General features: G+C 46.8%; 1 protein-coding gene across 10 annotated transcripts in view; it reads left to right on the forward strand.

Annotated features, from left to right (window-relative positions):
• GLI3 (GLI family zinc finger 3) overlaps positions 1–20,944 on the forward strand; it is a 294,394-nt gene that overhangs the window by 176,206 nt on the left and 97,244 nt on the right. For all 10 annotated transcript variants that reach the window (XM_085004874.1, XM_085004875.1, XM_021078943.2 and 7 more), the window contains one exon: positions 19,856–20,061. In XM_085004874.1, the coding sequence (XP_084861000.1) occupies positions 19,856–20,061 (206 nt within the window). The remainder of the gene's footprint in view (positions 1–19,855; positions 20,062–20,944) is intronic.

The following is a 20,944-nucleotide window of genomic DNA, read 5'->3' on the forward strand; positions in this document are numbered from 1 at the left end:
TGGGTTTCTTTATTTAAAATAAACACTTTCTGTTATTTTACATACTGTCATTATTTCCCTATTCACACATATACCCACGTGTATACACACACACACACACACACTCTATGTATTTACACACTCATATGCATATATAAATACACAGGCAGACAATGCCCAAGTCTGTCCATTCTCCTCGCGGTAATCTCAGCCTGTCCTTGAGCTTAGTCAATAAAAGACTTCGTGATCCTCTTCCTAATGGAAGTAGTCAAGAGGCGAACAGAAGGGCAGCCTCAAGTATTTTAATCTTGTTTTAATGATCGGGATCTGCTCGCTCCGTCTTTGGATTTCAGGGCTTCTGAGCTATAGGTAGTTACTGGACTACAGGAAGAAGAGTCCGATTCAAGACTTTGCTGGACATCGTGGAATTTCGTGCGGGGGGGATTGTGGGGTGAGGGGGGTGCTGAAAGCAGAGGCTCTGCTTTGGGCCCAAGGCTGCACTGAGCTCTGTGGAGGGCGTCTCTCCAAGGCGCAGCCTCACCCCGTGGTGAACGTCACGTGCTGTTTGTGCGGATTTTCGAAGCCAAAGCCCTTGAGCCCCTCATCTCTGGAGTGTGGATGTGACCCAGGCCGGTGGTACCCTCGGGAGGGCCAGTCGGACGCCGCGGTGCGTGTGCCATTTTTCAGTGGGGTTGACTTGCGCACCTGCCCCAGCTTTGGGCCCCGGGCCGACGGGGGACTGTCCAGTTCTGTGGGCTATTGTTGTTTGTGGTTTCTCTGTTTGCTGGGAGGAGGGAGGCAGGAGGGTTCTGAATGGCAGAGACTGAAAAGCCGGGTCTGGGCCCTTCCCCTCGAGCATCCAAGGAAACAGCCTTTTGGATCTGTTTGCTTTGCAAGGGTCTTCTTTGATGAGGTCTTTGCTGGGGGGCGGGGGGCGGGGGGGGGGGCTTGAAAGTCTCAGTGTACTCAAGCTTTAGAAAAGGCTAGTGGCCCTTCTTTGTTTTCTTTGTTGAACTGTTTATTTTGCTTTCTTCCCACGAGGTTCCCGGCCTCGCTCTGACAGCGCTTTTCTGCATGAATTACATTCCTCTCGGAGCCAAGTCTCTGAGAATTCTTCCAGCCCATTTGATTCCGGCCGGTGTGATTAGTCCACGGCTTCGAACGGCCATGGGTCTGTGCCAAGCAGAGCGCTTGCAAGTGCCCCTAACGTGGAGACCTAAAGACACTTTGCAGCCTCATTAGGGAGGCGGTAGTGTAATCACATAGCTGCTGTGGAATCATCTCTAGCTTGACACTCCCTGGAGGAGGAGTGTGCAAGGCCCCTGGTTTCCTTTCGGTGTGAATACGGCTCTTGAAGAAGGGCAGTTTAGGTTATTACACTCGTGCCTACTAATTCAGACATAGGATTTAAGCATAGATCATCTGGGCTGGGTAGGAGGGAGTCTCCTAGCTCCATTTGCGTTAAATCTACACCGGGAATTCCGTGATCATTGTGCATAGAGGATGTAGTTCCCTCTGTGTAGAAATAATGAACAAGAGTCATGAAAATTATTCAGATATCTCAATCCCCGCCATCCTGTTTTCTCATGTGTGTGTGTTTTCCGAAGTATGGTTTATGACTGAGACAAAGGTGGATGGTGAATGAACTTAGGAATTACGGTTTTTACTATTGATTAAATACTTGACTCTTTATTGATCATCATACCTTCACTGCAGGTATTGTTATAGCATCGTGATACCATTAGACAGAATTCAGCTGTCATGAGAGCAGAATTCATAAGGGAATCATTCACCAGTTTTCACTCATTTTTTAATACATAAGAATCTTGGCTCTGATGAGCCGAGGGGGGTGTTGCTGTATCTAACAGGGGGCCTGCACTTGTTGGCAGTAGTTTTGACTTGAAACTTCCCAAAAGAGGGCCAAAGAGGTTTTCAGAAATGATTTGAACTGGGCTCTTGAGGTCTGATTTTTGACTCTTGTTGGGCACACTTTCCGTGGCAGTGTCTCGGCCTGTGCCCTCTTTGGCAAATCAGTCCCACCCACTCTATGGGATCAAGGTTTTTCTTCGCACAGGGAGAATTTGTCTGGAAGACGGAAGTTAAACCTCTTTTGGCCAGAAGAGGCCCTTCTTCCTTGGAGTGGCTCTGAAAACAGATCCCCTAGTGAGCCGAAGCACAGCTGCCACGCTATTTCCCGGGGTAACCCAATTAAACACCCCTCCAGAGTAGGACTAGATTACAGCTTTGCTGTGTAATCACCTCTGAGCACTACCCCTGCCCACCCCACAGGATGCTGGTGACATGGGCCCATGATAATGCTTTTCTTCCCGTGTTCCTAGAAGTGTAATTCTAGAAAATTCAAACCTAACTATCGGCACGTGGCTTCCAACGAGCCTCTCCTTTAAGCCCGTTTCTCAGCTGTTTTCGCAGTGCGCGTGGGCCTCTGTGAGTCCCGTCTGGGCTGGCCCACCAGTCAGCCCCATCCTTGAACACTTGTCCTGGTCTCTCTGGGTCTCCTTGTTTCCGTCTGTGGAATAAAGCAGCCGGAGTAAATAATCTTTGGGATCTCTTCTTAACATCCCACAGTTATGGAAAGTTTAGGTTTGGTCACGGTTTTTCCCTGTGTGTTCGGGCCACACGGACGAGGACGCCATGAACACATCAGGTGCCAAGACACACATGCCCGCGGGTCAGTTTGCTCTCCTGCCCTCTCCTCGGGTGAAGCTCTGCTGAGAGTCGCGCCCAAACTCGGGGTGTAGCTCCTGCAGTCTTCCTCACACCCTTTAGCAGCGCCTGGGCCACCACCTGTGCCTTGTGCATATGTCCCTCAGAGAGGTTCCCTTTGGAATGACAGGGGGACCAGAAAACCACACGGTCCTGTTTGATTAGAAGCCTCAATTAATATGAAAATCCGAGTATATCACGTATTTGTGGAATCTAAAAAATGACACAAGAGAACTTATTTACAAAACAGAAATAAATAGTCTCACAGACATAGAAAACAAACTTATGTTTGTACCACTTTGATATCAACAATGCAGTGAAGGAGCAAGGAGACACGTCACAGGTGTGTGAAAACGGCAGAATTACCTGAGATGTGTCCATTACCGTCCCGAAGCGTCTCTCCCAAGTCGTAGATCCGTTCTTCACCTTTTCACATCGCTGAAATCGGAATGTATCTTACAGTCAGTCGCGTTTTACCGTCGCCGTTGGTAAGACGACAGTCATGAGGAGGTGTCACGTATTGCTTCATAAAATTACCTCACGTTAGATTTTCTTTTTTGTGCAAGTACTGCAGTGATATATGACAGAAGTCTCTGCATAAGTCTAAAAGAGCTCTTTTCATAAGTATAATATAAAAGTTGAAAGCAATAAGGATCAACTGTCATTCTGAGTGGTTCCTAAAATGATGTTGGATCTTTGGATCTATAGCATCCTACCCTTGACGAAATACAGTAGAGATCATATATATATATATATATATATATATATATATATATAGAGAGAGAGAGAGAGAGAGAGAGAGAGAGAGAGAGAGAGGGAGTAGGTATGCAATTAACAAGAACATTAGTTCATTATCAAGGGGTTTTTTCACCCCTAAGAAACGCAACCAATTTTTCCTGCATGTTGTAATAAAGGACCTGGTTACAGACTGTAAAGTTAAAATGTAATAAGGGTGTTTCCAAAATGCTCTTGCTGCCCGAATCATACAGAGCAAGAAAGGAGACCAACTTAAACCCAAGGAGCATAAAGGAGAGAAGCATGTGTTGCCTGCTGGTTGTGTTGGTGTATTTGTGCAGATGCATAGCACAGGCTCTCAGAGGGTAAGACTTCATGATTAATGGTGTTTATTCTTGACAGAAGCCTCCTTTATTTATCTGCAATACAGTTTAGCGATTTTATCAGGCCCCTGAATGAGAAATATTCAGTCATACCAATATTGCAGTGTAAATTGAGTAGAGTCACTTTTTATTATATCTTTCTGCCTTATCATCTGCACAGTAATTTTCTAGCAGAGGTTTGATATGGAAAGGCTGGATTTAGCTGTACTTGACACAAAGCCTCTTCAATTTCCCCTAAAAGTTCAGGCTGCTCTTAGAAATGTGTGTGTGTGCGTGTCTGTGTGTGTGCGTATGTGTGTGTGTGTGTAATATATAAACCCTCTCTGTTATCCAAGCAATTTCAGGATTTGAAAGAATAAAGATAAAATGCACAAACCTGGAAGGGAAAAGTGTTGTTAATATAAAAACATCTAATAGCTGTGAATTCACTGGTAAAAGCTCCTTTAGCGTTTAAGCCCAGGCTCAGTACCGAACCTTCTGCGTGGCGAGCTGGTCCTGCTTTCTTCCAATCAAGCACCATCCAAATCCATCAGCATAAAGCCAGACTCTTGCATTTCCCCAGGGAGAAATATCAGCATCGAAGACCAGAGTGGCCTGGGGAGGGAGTAATGGGGGAGGGACATTCGTCACGGCGGTGATGGCAATGCCAGTCGAGAGAGGGAGCGAGGAAGGAAAAGCAGACCTTGCTTGGAGGGCACGCAGATGCAGTGTCACTAAGTGTTTAAACTGAACTTTATTCAAGTTGCAGATGTAACAGGAACGGTCAAAGCTAATCAAAGCCAGGCGGGAACCAATGGTTCAAATCCTAGAAAACATTAGGTTTGAGGATCAAAAGACACTTGAGAGCAGGGAGGGAGGGGGTGGCTGGGGAGTCTGGGGTTAGTAGATGCATTTATTACATTTGTTCCCATTGTGGCTCATCGGGTTCAGAATCTGTCTAGTATCTGTAGGATGGGGACGCAATCCTTGGCCTCACTCAGTGGATTAAAGATCTGGCGTGACCATAAGCTGCGGCGTAGGTTGCAGATGCTGCTCGGATCTGGTGTGGCTATGGCTGTGGCGTAGGTTGGCAGGTGTAGCCTCAATGCAGCCCTTAGCCTGGTGACTTCCATATGCCACAGGTGCAGTCCTAAAAAAGAAACAACGACAACAAAACCAAAACAGAATGGATGGGCAGGGAACCATATCCCACCTCTTGGGATAAAACGTGATGGGGATACAGCAGAAATTGGGACAGCATTGTAAATCAACTATACCTTAACAAAGAAAGAATTTTTTAAAAAGAGGGACTTCAACTCTAGTGGGTAGGATGCAGATTATCTCATCCAAATCCTCACATTTTACAGACAATAGAAGTAAAGCCCCAAAGAGCTGTTGCCACTAAGTCAGCGGGCCTGTGCGGGTGCCCCGAGGCTTGTCGGAACAGGTACTTCTTCTGCACATGCCGGAAACATCGCCAGTCAGTTGCATCTGTCCTCACCTGTGGTCTCAGAAGACTCGCTTTCTTTGGGAGGAACGCGGTGCACTAAGAGGCTGCGTGGTCCCTCTTCCAGTGGCCAGGCTCTTCTCCTTCTCCACCGATCTTATTCCCTGTGCCTGGGGCTAAGTTCTCTGAAGCCGTGACCACAGGGACCCTGAGGACATTGTGGTCTCTTTTTGTAGAGGTTACTTCTTCTTTTCTATTGAATAATGTCAACACATTGTTCCCCCAAGACATCAGATACACTTCTGTCATATTTTATTTTTTTAATTTTTAATTTTTTTTGTGGCCGCACCATAAGTGTTTGGAAGTTCCCAGCAAGGGGTTGATCCAAGCCTCGACCTCGACCTACACCACAGCTGCAGTGATGCATGATCCTTTAGCCCGCTGCACCGGGATCCAACCCGCGTCTCCACAGTAACCGCAGCCGTCGCAGTCAGATTCTTAACACACTGCGCCACAGCATAATAAATTACAGGAGTTTAATTTATTTTTGAAAAGTCTGACACCCTCAGAAGGGCTAAAATTCTAGCACAATGAGCAGTGTGCCTGGGATGTAAAGTCTTAATCAACATGAAGTCGAGTCTTACAAGATCCAGCTAAATCTAAAAGCTTGGCACTTTCAAAGGGCCTCGTATTTTCACCTTTATTAAGCCAGAGGCCCCTAGCACACCTGGGATTTGATTCTGGAGGAGAGCTATTTAGATAATAATAGTTCCTTGATGGACCTCTCTGTTATCGCTTCAAATAAGGATGATTTAAAGAAGGAGGGAAAGTGTGCGTCAGACGCATCTTGCCAAGAATTAGAAGAGACAACCCAGAAGCCACTCTAGTCTGTAGTTAAGAGTAATCATAGCAATTACAAGGATTATGAGGGTGCTGATGGTACCAGAAAAGTTCACACCAGCCCCTGGAAGACACACCTAAACTCAGCGGGCCAGACTGCTGTGGATAAAGGATTTGTTCTAGCTGGCTCTTGAAGTCACGCTTCCAAAGTAGAAATTAAAGCAGGCGCCTCATCTTGTCTTGGCTCTTTGCTGGAAATGTCGTCTGTACCACCTGTAAGAGGACTCAACAAGAAGCAAGGCTCAAACCGTGGAACCTAACTTCCTATTTCTTTTTTCCTTCCCTCTTTTTCAGTGCTGCACTTGCAGCATATAGCAGTTCCCAGGCTAGGGGTCGAATCTGAGCTGCAGCTGCTGGCCTGCACAATAGCCATGGCAACACCAGATCTGAGCTACATCTACGACCTATGCAGAAGCTCACAGCAGTGCCAGATCCTTAACCCACTGAGCGAGGCCAGGGATCGAACCCACATCTTCAGGGATACTAGTCAGGTTCTTAACCCGTTGAGCCACAGTGGGAACTCCTAACTTCCTATTTCTGATTAATTATTTCCAGGCAGTACCTGAAGGCTCCAGCTGGGAGGCTTCTCACTTAAATAAGAGATCCCAGTTTGGGGCTCTTGAGATGTTCTAAGTATCTGTTTACCTTAAATTGTGGACATTTCCGGGTAAATGACATCGCACAGGCTTATTTGTTTAGTTGGTTAAATCAGCAGTTCGCATGGTCTCTCCCGTCCTTTTTCCTTACTACTGGTGAATATCATGGCTCCAATCCATGCGTTCCCACCAAAGGGTGCCGTGGTTGATAGGATCTGGTGTTATCAGAGAATACAGCACCTTAAAAACAAATGCCACGACCCAGGGACTTTCTAGATGCTGTTAGTTCATGAGACGCGGTCCATGATCAGGTCACACCATGCTGCTCTGTTTCAGTATCATTCTGTTTCAGGGTGTGTTTTCTTTTTGGGAAAGGATGTCATTTTGCCTTTTTGCCTGCTGCTTTGGGGATGGGGAATTGGTAATTCACCAAACCCCCAAATCAAGATCTGTTAGAATGAGTGGAAAATGGGCAGGAATTTCAGAGAAATCAGACTTTGAAGTGTTTGTCCCTGTATCCCCATTTTTTTTTTTCCATGGGAATCAACTTTTGAACTAAAACTACAGTATAATCCTATCCTTGAATTTACGTTCAGGGAGAAAAGATCCATTTTGCTAAGGGCAGACAAGTCGCTTATCTCTTTGCTTTGTCAGAAGAGGCAGGGTGGGGTGCTCCTAGGTGACCCCAAGAGTATCAGGAGGGCTGACCCCACCCTGGCTCGCCCTGAGGTCCCGAGGAAAGGAATGCCCAGGATGCAGTGAAGGGAGCATGGCTAGGGCCTTGACCAGCCAGAGCTCTGGTAGCAAAGAGCAGCAGTAGGAATGAGCGTGCTGGTTGTAGGGCCAGCATTTACTGACAACTTACCTTGTGACAGGTCCTTAGCTAACTGCTTTATGTATCCTTTCTTATGAAACATTACATAGTATATAGCACGGGAGTTCCCTGGTGGCTTAGCAGGTTAAGGGTTCATTGTCACTGCTGTGGCTCTGGGTACTGCTGTGGTCTGGGTTCAATCCCTGGCCCGGGAACTTCAGAGTGCCGTGGGCGTGGCCAAAAAAAATTTGTTAAAAAACCCAAAGTAGTACAGCACAGCTGCTTTTCCATCTAGGCCTAAGTAGCCTTGGACAAAGCAGTTCAACCATCTGGTTTACCCAGCACCAAATCTGAGGTCCTGCAAGGCCCATGTTACAGGACAGCACATTAAAGGCACTCTCAGAGTTCCCGCTGTGGCACGGTGGGTTAAGAATCTGACTTCAGCAGTTTAAGTCTCTGCAGAGGCAAGGGTTCAATCACCAGGGCAGCACAGGGTTAAAGAATCCAGCATTAGGAGTTCCCGTCGTGGTTCAGTGGTTAACAAATCCGACTAGGAACCATGAGGTTTCGGGTTCGATCCCTGGCCTTGCTCAGTGGATTAAGGATCCAGTGTAGGTTGCAGACACGGCTTGGATCCCGCATTGCTGTGGCTGTGGTGTGGGCTGGTGGCAACAGCTCCAATTCGACCCCTAGCCTGGGAACCTCTATATGCTGCAGGAGTGGCCCAAGAAATGTTAAAAGGACAAAAAAAAAAAAAAAGAATCCAGCATTAATCACTACAGCTGTGGTGCAGGTTGCAGCTGCAGCTCAGCTTGAATCCCTGGCTTGGAAACTTCCATATGCCATGGGTGTGGCCATAAAATAAAAGCCCTCTTTCCACTGCAGAGAGAAAAGACAGAGGAGGCTGAGACGGGAGAGCCCCTGGTCCTGTGGGCCTGGCTTGATAGGCCTCTGCGGGGCCTGCTCCACTGGAGGAAGAGAGAGCATGCAAAGGAAAAAGGAAACAACTTCTTATCTTTGGAAGGAAGGGAGAAAAGGATAGCGCCTGCTTTGTTACTGCAGAACAGTTGGGGAGTCTTTAGAAAACAGGGCCCCATCCACTGTCCCAGAATCTGACCACCGAGCCAACTCTCCATCCACCCACTGGCCAGGCGTCATCGGGTTAGGAAAGCGTCCCAGTGGGACACCTGAATTTCTCTCCGGCAGCCACAGCCGTTTCCTCCTCAAGCTGGCATCTCTGTGGACTTTATAAAGGAAGATACAAATGTTGGTCCTTCTAATAACTGGTTCTCATATTTACATTCATTATATTATATATAGCATATTAATATATGATATGCATGATGGATGTGAAAATATAAGTTATCTACTAATTATGTTAGCAAACCAGTTCTTGTAAAAATTACATTAAAGGTTTTTTTTTTTATTTTCCCAAATCCCATAGTCATTGAGGGCAGAAGAAAAAGATTTCTTTATTGTGCATTGCAAAAAGATTACCTCTGTGTGGAATATCGGACTCCATTTGGTTAACAAAAGAGGCTGCTAAAAGTAATAATTTTCTCTATACTTGGTGTTTATGGAACTAAAATATTCAAAACTGATGACAGGTTATTTAGAAACTGGTCTGTCAGTTGCCATTTGTATCAGAGATACTGTCTGTCCTCTCCTTTTCTCTTGCCTGCTGTTATTTCTAAAGAGTTAGAGGCATCCACCAGGCTTTCTTTCCATAAGGATAAGTTGAGACAGGAAGAAATTCCACAGTATGAGATGTGGTCATTTTTTTTTTTTTTTTTTTGTCTTTTTGCCATTTCTTTGGCTGCTCCCACGGCATATGGAGGTTCCCAGGCTAGGGGTCGAATCAGAGCTGTAGCCACCAGCCTACGCCAGAGCCACAGCAACCAGGATCCAAGCCACATCTGCAACCTACACCACAGCTCATGGCAACACCGGATCCTTAATCCACTGAGCAAGGCCAGGTATCGAACCCACAACCTCATGGTTCCTAGTCGGATTCATTAAGCACTGCGCCATAATGGGAACTCCGAGATGATTTTGCTCCAAGTACTTATTTGAACCAACAGCGTGTGTAAGAATTCTTGCTAATAACAGTGCCTTGCACATAGTAGTTGCTCGAATGGACTTGACTGTACATTTTTTGACTCTTTTTCTGGCCTTGAAATCTATCAGTATAGAATTATAGTTACAGGACAGAGTGGCGACAAATTTTAATAAGTTATTTTTTGGCAGTCTTCTCAGGGAGGACTGCAATTATGTTTGGCTACAAACAATTGCATTGCTCTTGTAGACGACATACCAATTGTTTCAGTCGTCAAAGGGCAGGAGGCTGACTCTTTCCTCAGCTTCTCCCTTTGCCTGGCATAGCTGGAGCACCCCCTGCCCGAAGGACTGTCCGGAAGCCCATGTTCCGAACTATGGGAGTGTATATTTACTCTATTTACTGTCGTTTACTTTGAATTGAGACTCACGGGTCACCTAGAGTGTCTTTGTTTAACAGTGGCAGATATCACGTTATTATTTACGGCATTGTTTAAGCAACATTTTTAAAATTTGAAAACTATAAGTATGTCTATTTGACTTTCTGCATCTGATAGAAATGGTTGAAACCACACAAATATTGTTATAGTGGACACATGGAAAATGCATATATTGCTTCTAAAATACTGGCAATAAGTGGGATACATACAGAAAGATACACGGAATACACACATGTATTTCAGTGAATTATTATGAGTTATCACAGAGTGAAAACCTCTAATCACTCATCACTAACCAAGTTGAGAAATAGAACAATCACTGTCATTTGAGTTACCCCCGGGCACACCTCCCCGCAAAGGTAGACATCCTTCCTAGCCCAGTGCTAAAGTTGAGGTTTGTCTCTTATGGAGCTTAATATAAATGGGATAATATAGTGTATTATCTTCTTTCGGACCATGCTTCTTCTCCTCAGCATTGTGTTTGTGAGACTTTCCACATTGTAGCCTGTCCGTTTTCATTGCTGTTCACTATTTCGTTGTATGAACTATTGACCGTTCTACTGTGGGTAATAGATATTTGGTTGTTTCCAGTTTTAGCATGAAGGGGTGATGCTGCTCTGAATATCCTTGTATACCGTGGCACCTGTGTACACAGCGTTGTTGCTTGTCATGCATCAGGGAGAGGAATTGCAGGATCAGTTGCTGAACAATTGCTGGTATTGCTGCATCTGATCAAGGAGATAAGCCCAGTTGTTTTCTAATGAAATTGCACCTGCTTATACGCAGGCTGTTTGAGAGTTCCTGTTGCTCTGACTCCTCATCAACACTTGATTCTGTCAGATTTTTGGTTTTTTTTTTTAATTTTAGCCATTCTAGTGGGTCTTTGCTTTTTTCAATTAATCAGTCCATTGATTAATTTTTCAGTATAGTTGATTTACAGTCTTGTGCTACTTTGGAGGGACAACAGTGTGATTCAGTTATCTCTTTGCATTATTTTTTCTGATTATTCTAAGTCAGAGAAAGACAGATATTATTTGATATCGCTTAATGTGGAAACCAAGAAATAATACAAATGAATCTATGTGCAAAACATAAAGGCACTCACAAAGAAAACAAACTTATAGTTACTAAAGGGGAGACAGAGGGAAGGGATAAATTAGGAGTATGGGATTAATAGGCATAAACTACTTTTCATAAAAGAGATAAGCAATAAGGATTTGCTGTATAACACAGGTTCACTGTCATATAACATTCTAGTAGGGTTTTAATGATAACCTATTATGGCTTTAAGATGCACTGCAGTTATAAATGATATTTATGTACAGTTTGTTAAAAGATACCAGAAAAGAAAACTTTTAATATTAAAGGAGAAAGTACAATTCAAAATATATTTTTATTTTGACTAGGTTAGAATTTTAAATGCCTGAAAAAATGCTGGGAGTAAATAGGTTAAAATCTTGACATTAATTAGATTTGGATAGCTTGGATATAGAAAATGACTTTTTTTTTTTTTTTTTTTTTTTTTGTCCTTTTGCCATTTCTTGGGCCACTTCCCACGGCATATGGAGCTTCCCAGGCCAAGGGTCGAATCGGAGCTGTAGCTGCCATCCTACGCCACAGCCACAGCAACGCAGGATCTGAGCCACGTCTGCAACCTACACCACAGCTCACGGCAACACCAGATCCTTAACCCACTGAGCAAGGTCGGAGATCGAACCCGAAACCTCATGGTTCCTACTTGGATTCGTTAATCACTGAGCCACAACAGGAACTCCAAAAATGACCATTTTTTGAAAAAATAATTTCTTAACTTTTCAATTCATGGATATAAATTGCTTTTATACTCAGACATACATAAAAATAAGAAAGTCATTCTCGAAAATCCCTTGAAATAGGGAGTTCCTCTTGTGGCGCAGCAGTAACAAACCCGACTAGTATCCACGAGGATGCAAGTTCGATCCCTGGCCTTGCTCAGTGGGCCGGGGATCCAGCATGGCCATGAGCTGTAGTGTAGGTCACGGACTCGGCTTGGCTCCCCGAGTTACTGTGGCTGTGGCAGAGGCCATAGCTCCAATTCGACCCCTTGACTGAGAACTTCTGTATGCCTCAGGTGCAGCCCTAAAAAGAAAAAAAAAAAAAAAATCCCTTGACATAATATTTCACCATTGAAACAAACATTTCTCTCTCTCTCTTGTTAGCAAAAGCAACCATAGCCCTTGATTTCTCTGTATAAAAAAAAATTCAACACCTTAACATTCGCGTGCACATCAGCCTTCACCTTCAGTGGCTCCTGCTGCAGTTCATGTTCCATATTTTTCATAACCAGGATACATTCTGGAAGCCTCCTCTCGACTCATCAGATAATATTTGTGCTTATACACACTTTATTCGTGTGTGACTTTTCCCCCTTTTGATTATAAGTTCCTTGAGAATATGGACCAAATGACCATATATTTTGTTTCTTGAAATCCCCTCACGTGCTAAAATCATAATGGTTTCTTAGTGCATAGATTTTCAGCAAAGTGTATATAAATGAACACACCCTTGAAACATTCATCCATTTGGTTATACATGTAGCTTTTAAAAACTGAGCTCCAGAGTTCCTGTTGTGGCTCAGGAGTTAAGGAATCTGACTAGGAACCATGAGGTTGCGGGTTCGATCCCTGGCCTTGCTCAGTGGGTTAAGGATCCGGCGTTGCCGTGAGCTGTGGTGTGGGTTGCAGACATGGCTCGGATCCCGTGTTGCTGTAGCTGTGGTGTAGGCCGGCGGCTTCAGCTCTGATTCGACCCCTAGCCTGGGAACCTCCATATGCCGTGGGAAGCAGCCCAAGAAATGGCAAAAAGACAAAAAATAAAAAAAATTAAAAAATGAATAAAACAAAAACTGAGCTCCAATATGGGAAATATGTCAAAGGCCTAATAAGTCTGTTACAGATTCGTGGGAAATATTCTTGAGTTGCAGAGATGATGAAAATGGGATTTGAAACGGAACCATATCGTTAGCTAGGGTCCTGCCATTTTCACGGAGAGGATATTTACAGAGGTGTGGACGAGGTTAAGGGGTTGGAAAGTGATCGTCGGGCCCTCAGGGCCAGCAGACGTTTCAAGAGGTTACCACCCGTAGCCTGAAGGTGCAGCCAGAGAGAAAAGATCCTTGAGGGCTGGTGCCAAGGAAGAGAGGTCACACTTCTGGAAGGGGGGGGGGTCCCTGGGGAGAGGAATGGGCACCAGCAGATGTGCAGCTGGAAGGGAGGGGGAATCAATACCCTGAATTCTCACCCCTCTGCTGCCAGCTCCTGCCAGTGCTCCTCAGCGGGATCCCGAGGGAAAGTGAACCTACTGATTCAGACCACGAAGTCCAGCCTCCAGGGCGTGCAGGCCCAGGAGGAAGCCTGGCAGGTGGAAAGGAAGCAGGGCAGCCGTCCGCACATCACAGAGACACATGATGATTCTGGGGCAGAGCTCTCTGAAAACCCACCTTGCAAAGAGGAAAAGACCAGAATCCCCACTGAGGCACAGCGGAAACGAATCCAGCTAGGATCCATGAGGATGCAGGTTCTGTGCCTGGCCTCGCTCAGCGGGTGAGGGACCTGGCGTTGCCGTGAGCCGTGGTGTAGGTCACAGACATGGTTCGGATCCCGCGTTGTGGTGGCTGCCGTGTAGGCCAGCAGCTGTAGCTCTCATTCGACCCCTAGCCTGGAAACTTCCATAGGCCATGGGTGATGCTCTAAAAAGCAAAAAAGAAAAAAAAAAGAGAGGAAAAGACCAAGTCCGGGACTGTGCATATTTCCAACGATGTCTAATGTATTAGCTGTGGACGTTTTAGTTATTTGTTTCTGTCGCTGTATGGAAAGCAACATTTTTTATTACAAATGTTGGTTTATTAAAACTGTGCTTATTGAGTAATTAATTAGTTGGTTCAAAATAGATTATAAGGGGTAACACCCCTTTGTTGTCTGCTAAGCCTTGCACATGAAGAGTGGGTACTTGCTATAGAAAGAAACAAAATGAAACAAAAAACTAACTTGCTGTGTAGGGAAAAAATCCCAACATTTCAGTCTTCTGGTAGCTGAAGCCTTCATGCATACCTCAAAATGCAAGGGATTATGTGTACACTTCCAGCATTCCAAGCAACATGAAAGCAAATTGTAATAATCCAGCATATAAACCTTGTTTAATGCTCTCATAATGGGTAATGCAAGTGATTAAATACTGTGATTTTAATCTTGGCATTTTAGTAACCCAATAAGATAGATGAAAAGGCAGTAACAAATTAGATTATACAATGATATTTCATTCTAACTAAGAAGTCCAGTTATTCTCTGCAATACATGTTTTTGTTTTTAAGTTTATCATAGTATAATGTTTAAAACGCTCTAATAAGAATCCTCGACTCTTTTCATTGTAATCTATTTTCATGACTTTAGGGAATTAATCTGAAGTTAAATTATTCCCGCAAACACACACACACACACACAAACTTTATTTTGCTTTACTTGGGGAGAACATAAAAATAACCCCCACCTTCTTTCTTGTCTGAAATGACACTTCCTTTAGCCATCAGGCAATAGGGAAGGAAACAAACGGCAGCCACCCTTTGGGTTTTCATGACCTTGGGAAGACAGAGAGGTGGCAGTTATGTAGGGGGCACTATCCCTGTGTGGGCAGGCTGGGGCCCTGCACGCATGTGCCAAGATGCAGAAGTGATGGGCAACAGCTCCTCCCCTCAGAGGTGCCCTGACAGCCCAGACAGTCCTCTCCAGCTTGGGCATCTTCTTCTGAGACAACGGTTGTATGATCTAGTTGGATGGGTCGCAAGCATATTTCTAGACTCTGGCTACATCATACATGGCATGGGACCCGTGTTCTAGGAGCCGTTCTAAATTTCAGTGTTCTTCCCAGAATGTTTGCTTGTTGTCTGCTTTTTCCCTCCATGGGCTGTGCTTGCCTTCCAACCACTGCGCCACGTTCAGCCCCAGAACAGAGACAGCATGAAAAGCTGCAAAGCAGGGGAAGGCATGGGAGGGGCAACGGGAATCTTAGTTCAGTCTCTGTGCGTCGCTACTGAAAATAGAAACCAAGAGAGTGACACCTGTAATTTTTGTCCGGGCGCTGCTCTCATCCTCAAAGGGAGATTTTGAGCAAGCTTGGCTATTTACCAGGTTAACTTTGCGGTACTTGGTGAAGTAAATGTATGTCCTTTATATGGAAAAGTTGTGGCTGCCTTGCCCTTCCCTGCCTTAGGTAGAATCCGCCCTTCTGGTCAGCATCTTGAATGGCTCTTTCAGCAATGAATGCACATCTGTCTACGAAATTTAAGAAGCTTAACCTTCCCTCTCAGATGTGCTTTACAGTAAAAAGAAAATAACTGACCAATGATCTCGATGACTTTGGAAGTGACCCTTAGGCAATGCTGCAGGTGGCTTTATGGAAAAACATTCATGTCAGGGGGCTGCTGGGACCCTTGCAGTTCAAGGCTGGCTGCTCAGCTTTGCTGGCTGAGAAACTCACTTTTGTCCGGCTTCTGCACTAGAGAAACGTCATGCTAGTGCAACTCACAAGAGCCTGGTGTGGCGACAGAATGAGTCAGTCATCACCTTTCAGTGAGAAATTGAATAGCAAGCAACTGGGGACACCAGTCTCCGGAAGTCTTGCCATGTGGACACTTGTTGGCTGAGGTGAAAAAAGTTGGGTGGTTCTGACAACCGCCGAGAACACCAACAGCCAAACAGCCGCTACCACTTACCGAGTGCCTGGTGCCGGTCGGTGACGTGGTCCCAGAGGCAAGCTGTTACTGTTCCATTTGATGGGACATGCCCCAGTGACAGTCAGGGATGAGCCTGAGTTCAAGTCCAGTTCCTTCAAAGCTCTTGCATGTAAATATACTGAGTTCATGATTTTTCTCCTTTTTTTTTCTTTTTTTTTTTTGCCTTTTTAGGGCCACACCTGCAGCACATGGACGTTCCCAGCTAGGGGTCACATTGGGGCTGCAGCTGCTGGCCTGCACCACAGCCACAGCAACACGGGATCCAACCCGCGACTGCAGCCTATACCACAGCTCATGGTAATGCCAGATCCTTAACCAACTGAGCGAGGCCAGGGATCAAACCTGCGTCCTCATGGATCCTAGTTGGACTTGATTCCACTGTGCCACAGAGGGAACTCCCTGAGCTCAGAATCTTAAGCACCTTCGTGTTTTTATGAGTTTTCTATGTGGAGGCTTCCTGGGAAATTCAGGGAGGTGCTTCCAGGATGCTGTCCGGTTGGGGAACAGAGCAGACAGGTGTATTTCCACCATAGGATTTGCTCTGTCGAACAGTTCTAGGAGTTCCCCCTGTGGTGTGTGGGTTAAGGATCTGGTGCTGCTGCAGCTGTGGCATAGGTTGGAGTTGCAGCTCTGATTCGATCCCTGGCTTGGGAACTTGGCTATGCCACAGGTGTGGTTTAAAAAAAGGGTTCCAGTATTTCAGTTTTTAAAATCACATGCTATGCTGTGTCTGTCATTACGCATACCCCTAATATGCACGTGTGCGTTTACGTGTGTGGAAAGTATCGGTCTACACAGACATACACATGCCTGTCTGCCTCTGTTGTATGTGTGTGTAAGTGGACTGTGAATAGCGTTTGTGATGTGTGTGTGCGCATATGCACTGAGCATTGATTAGACACCAGGCTCAGTACATCAGCCTTATATTCACTTGTCGAGACCCCATGAGGTAGGTGTCCCCCTACTGGACTGTTCAGGACAAGGAGGGGGTGGGAATCGTGGCCAAGGTCACACAACTGCTGTCCCATCCACGTGGCTCCCCCCTTCAGCCCCGAGCCCTCCCATCATCGGACCTGTCCCGTGCTCTGACTCAGCTGTCCCCAGAATTCCTGACGACCCCTCCCTGAGCACCCCTCCCTCAGCGCTTTCCTGCTGGTTCCCGGGACAGCTGACCTTGGACTACCAGATGACGGGGGCTTGCAGCTTTCATGGGTGCATTCCTGTCTGCGAGCATGTCCCCTCGTGTTGATACAGGCGACCCTACGTCTCTTGGCATCATCTCGGGGCGGGGGGAGGCATGTGTCTGAATATGACACTCGCCAGAGGGACTGGAGTTTCCCGACGTCATCTCCAAACCCTGGAGACGCCAACCCCCTTCTCCGCTGTTGCCTCTCGCAGAGCGTAAGGGAGGATGGAGCTGGGTGCTTGGATGCTCCTGCCGGGGGCATGTGCCCAGGTCTTGATTCCTTCCTCGCGGAATGGTTATCTTCAGTCTTCCTGTCTTGCGGGGACGGATGACATGAAAGTGGAGGCAGGGGGTGTGGACCTCAAAAGACCACAGATGGGTGAGGTGAGAAAAGCATCGGCCGGCTCCAGGCTTTGCTCACTTTGGGGCTAGTCACTGATGCAGCCCAACATCTGAAATCTTCATGTTCTTCTAAATGCTGGGGGTTTTTTTGTTTGTTGTTTTGTTTTTCATTTTTGGGGTTTGTTTTCTGCCCCCCTCCCCGCCCGGTCCCATCCATGATTCTTCAATGGAATCTAAGCCTCTAGGAATATTCTTACTACCATTCTCAGTTCTGGAGTTTGAGAAAAATTATAGGATCCAATTTTTGTCTAGCTGGAAAAAAAAAAAAAAGCAGTAACCAGTGCATTGCCTTCATTGATTTTTAGTTCATGTTCAGACTGAGTTTCTTGTGAACGATAAGAAAGCTTGTCTAGGAGGTTCATCTCATGGACTTCTTAAAATGTCTGCTTTTCCACATTTCAGCAGCACCTGTCTCTCAGACATATGCACGTAAGCCTGGAGTTCGTCATAATTACTTTTGAACCAGACTGGAAGAATTGGTTTCCCTTTCTGGTAGAAAATGAATGAATTTGAGCCTCCTGTGTGCTCTAAAGTAGCGGCAGGTCTAATTGGAGCTCAAGATTTGACCAGTGACACAGAGCTAACTTATTTTGTAGTAAAGAGCTAAAATAGGACAGACCAGTAAATCGTGCCCACTTCTATTTAAATGCAAGTCATTTTTACTCATTTCTGAGTGGGGATGGAAGCCTCAAGTTGTTTGGAGAAGAAACAGCAATTCTCAGGTGGTGGCTTCTCATTCTGCCCACATGTAAATTTAGAAAATTCTGGATTTTTATTTTATTTTGCTGAAAGTGACATCCGAAGAGCAAATAAAAGGCCTCTTTTTTTTTTTTTTTTAGTTCTAAATGAAAAAAAAAAGGGGGGGGGTAAGAAGGAACAAGTAAGAAAACCCTCTCTCTTCCCTTGTATTTTAAGCTATTTTATTTTCTGCTGAGAGGAAATTCATGATCTGAGCTTCGGTTTCATTTATTTCAGTGCCTTGCTGTGCTTCGAAGAGCAGGACTTTTTTTTTTTTTTTTGATTCTGTTTGGTCGGGGCTGGGGCCGGAGCCCGGGCTATGCATTTTCTTGGGAAAGGCTGTGTCTCCTCCTCTCCTTTTGGTCTCGAAGCCCGTGCACGAGGGGAGCTTGCAGTGCGCATTGATGGAGAGGGCCTCGCCTCTTGATGGCCATGTTCTCTGCGAATGAGAAAAGGCGAAGCGCACGTGTTCAGCCTGTCGGAGCCAGTTCCCTGGATTCTCCACACAAAACGTCTTCTCTCAGAGAAGGAACAGGCCGTTGAAGGGGGTTCCCACAGACCAGCTGTTCTGGAAACGCCTGTCCCCAGGGCGTGGGGGTGGCTCCGAGGAGGGGATGCCCGGGAGCTGGTGGCGGATGGGCCAGCCCTGGGCACCTTGCAGTTGACTCTCCTCAGCCCAAAGCTTACGTTCTACCTTAGCTCGTTACAACCAAGGCATGAGCTTGACTGAAACTCCCATCTTTGCCACCTTCCCAAGCCCGGGAGCGCTTCCTCACTGACTGGTCACGGAATGGGGCTGATCACAAGGGCACCTGCAGAATGAGCAGGAGAGAAGGCGGGGTCCCAGGGCTGCCTCCTCGGGGGGCTGCCTTCGAAACCAGGAAGCCCCCATCCGTGGGGCTGGTTTTCCGCACAGCTCAGGACCCGGAGCAGGAGATCTGGAGCTGGAGTCAAGCGTCTGATGTCATGTGCTGCAGTCTTTGGCGATTTGTCTCTTACCTGTGGGCAGCTCGCCACCTGCTTGCTCAGACTCCCAGCTGAGACAGATTTGCTTGCCTGCTTTCTCCTTCTCTTTCCCGCTCTCTCTTTCTTTCCCTCCCTCCCTCTTTCTTTCTGTCTGTCTGTCTGTCTGTCTGTCTTTCTGTCTTTCTATGCAGCACAGCGACGGCGAGCAGTAAACTCAAGGGTGACCTTACCACTCAGGGCAGATGGAACTGTCTAGCGCCAGGAACTCTGCCCAGTATATCTGTGATCGTCTATGTGGGAAAACAGCCTGAAAAGGGAGGGAAGTGTGTATGTGTAACTGAATCACTTTGTCGTACAGCAGAAATGACCGCCGCGTTGTAAATCAGCTCTGCGTCCGTAAAACTTTAAAAAATGAAAAGAAAAGAAAGAAAGTAGAATCACAGCAACTATTTTAAGCTCAGATGCCTATTGAGAATTTCTTCTCTTGAGGAAAACCAGTATTTCCTATGTTCCAAGTGCCAGAGAATGCCTCAAAGGCCAATCTTCTTTGCCCAAATAATTGTAGAGTAGCATTCTGTCTGCATCGTGTCACTGGGATTTTTAAGATCATGGGATTGGAAATGTGTATGCCTGATACTCCCCCCGCCCCAGGACACCTTGGTCTCTTTCTTTTGCAGGCAGCCTCGGCCCGCGGAGCCGTTTGTCTCATGCATACCTCCTGCGTCTGGTTCTCTTTCTCCGCAGGCCTTCTGCCTTGTCCAGCAGCCCCGCGTATTCAGACCTGCCCTTGTTCAGGATCTCCCCGCATCGGAACCCCGCCGCAGCTTCCGAGTCCCCCTTCAGCCCGCCGCACCCCTACGTCAACCCTTACATGGACTACATCCGGTCTCTGCACAGCAGCCCGTCCCTGTCCATGATCTCGGCCGCCCGCGGGCTGAGCCCCACAGACGGTGAGTCTCAGACCCAGCCCTTCCCGCCGCCGCCTCCGCCGGGACGAGCCCCAGGGCACCTCCGACGCCGGGGGTGGAGACGCTGCGCGCCTGCACTGGGTTGAGCGCTGAGGGCGTGCCAGCACCTCCCTGGGGTGGGCATTCCCCTCTGTTTTCACAGGAGCGGGGCGGAGGGCAGAGGGGCCACGTAAACGTGCAAAGCTGCTTCGTTGGCCAGTACGCAGCAGAGGTGGCCCTCCGAGCCAGAAGGCCCGACGCCCAAATCCCTGCGCTTAGTCACCGCTCTTTTTGGTGGCTCCCCGTGTGTGTAGACTGGCCGTGTGGCCATTCCCACAAAGTGCAGGCCTGACCAGCACACTTTGCTCCCTTTCTGGGGAATGCTTTTCTGTTGTGCGCCTCCGAAGGATACGTTTATGCGGAGGCGTCCGTGGGAACAGCGCTTGCTCTCCAGACATCAGTGCGGGCGTGCATTCCCGCGGCTTGGTGGTAACGGGTGCTTCCCTGTCGTGGGGGGCGGGGGCTCCAGGCGGGGCCTGAGGGTCTGCACCTCTGCGAAGCTGCCAGGTGATGTCACTACTGCTGGCCCAGGGCCCACGCTCTGCGCAGCCAGGTCTTAGAGAACCTGGGGGCCCAGACCCGTTGTATGTGCCCTTTGTCCTTGACCCCGGCAGTGGAAGAATGTGGTGAGAAAGGAAACAAACTGTGCCTCTAATTCTCCTATTCTTGGTGCTCATTAGAAGCACTCGAGGACCAAATTCCCATTGGTTCTGTTCGTCTCCCAGCTAATTCCTTATCACATGACTTCTTTTTTTTTATGGCTGCCTTTGCAGCATATGGAAGTTCCTGGGCTAGGGGTTGAATCAGAGCTGCAGCTGAAGCCAAC

The sequence above is a fragment of the Sus scrofa genome, chromosome 18 (genome assembly GCF_054392235.1).
Source record: "Sus scrofa isolate SSC_HxYL_T2T_F1_AM1 chromosome 18, Sscrofa_HxYL_maternal_Yorkshire_Landrace_v2.0, whole genome shotgun sequence".
Lineage (NCBI taxonomy): Eukaryota > Metazoa > Chordata > Mammalia > Artiodactyla > Suidae > Sus > Sus scrofa.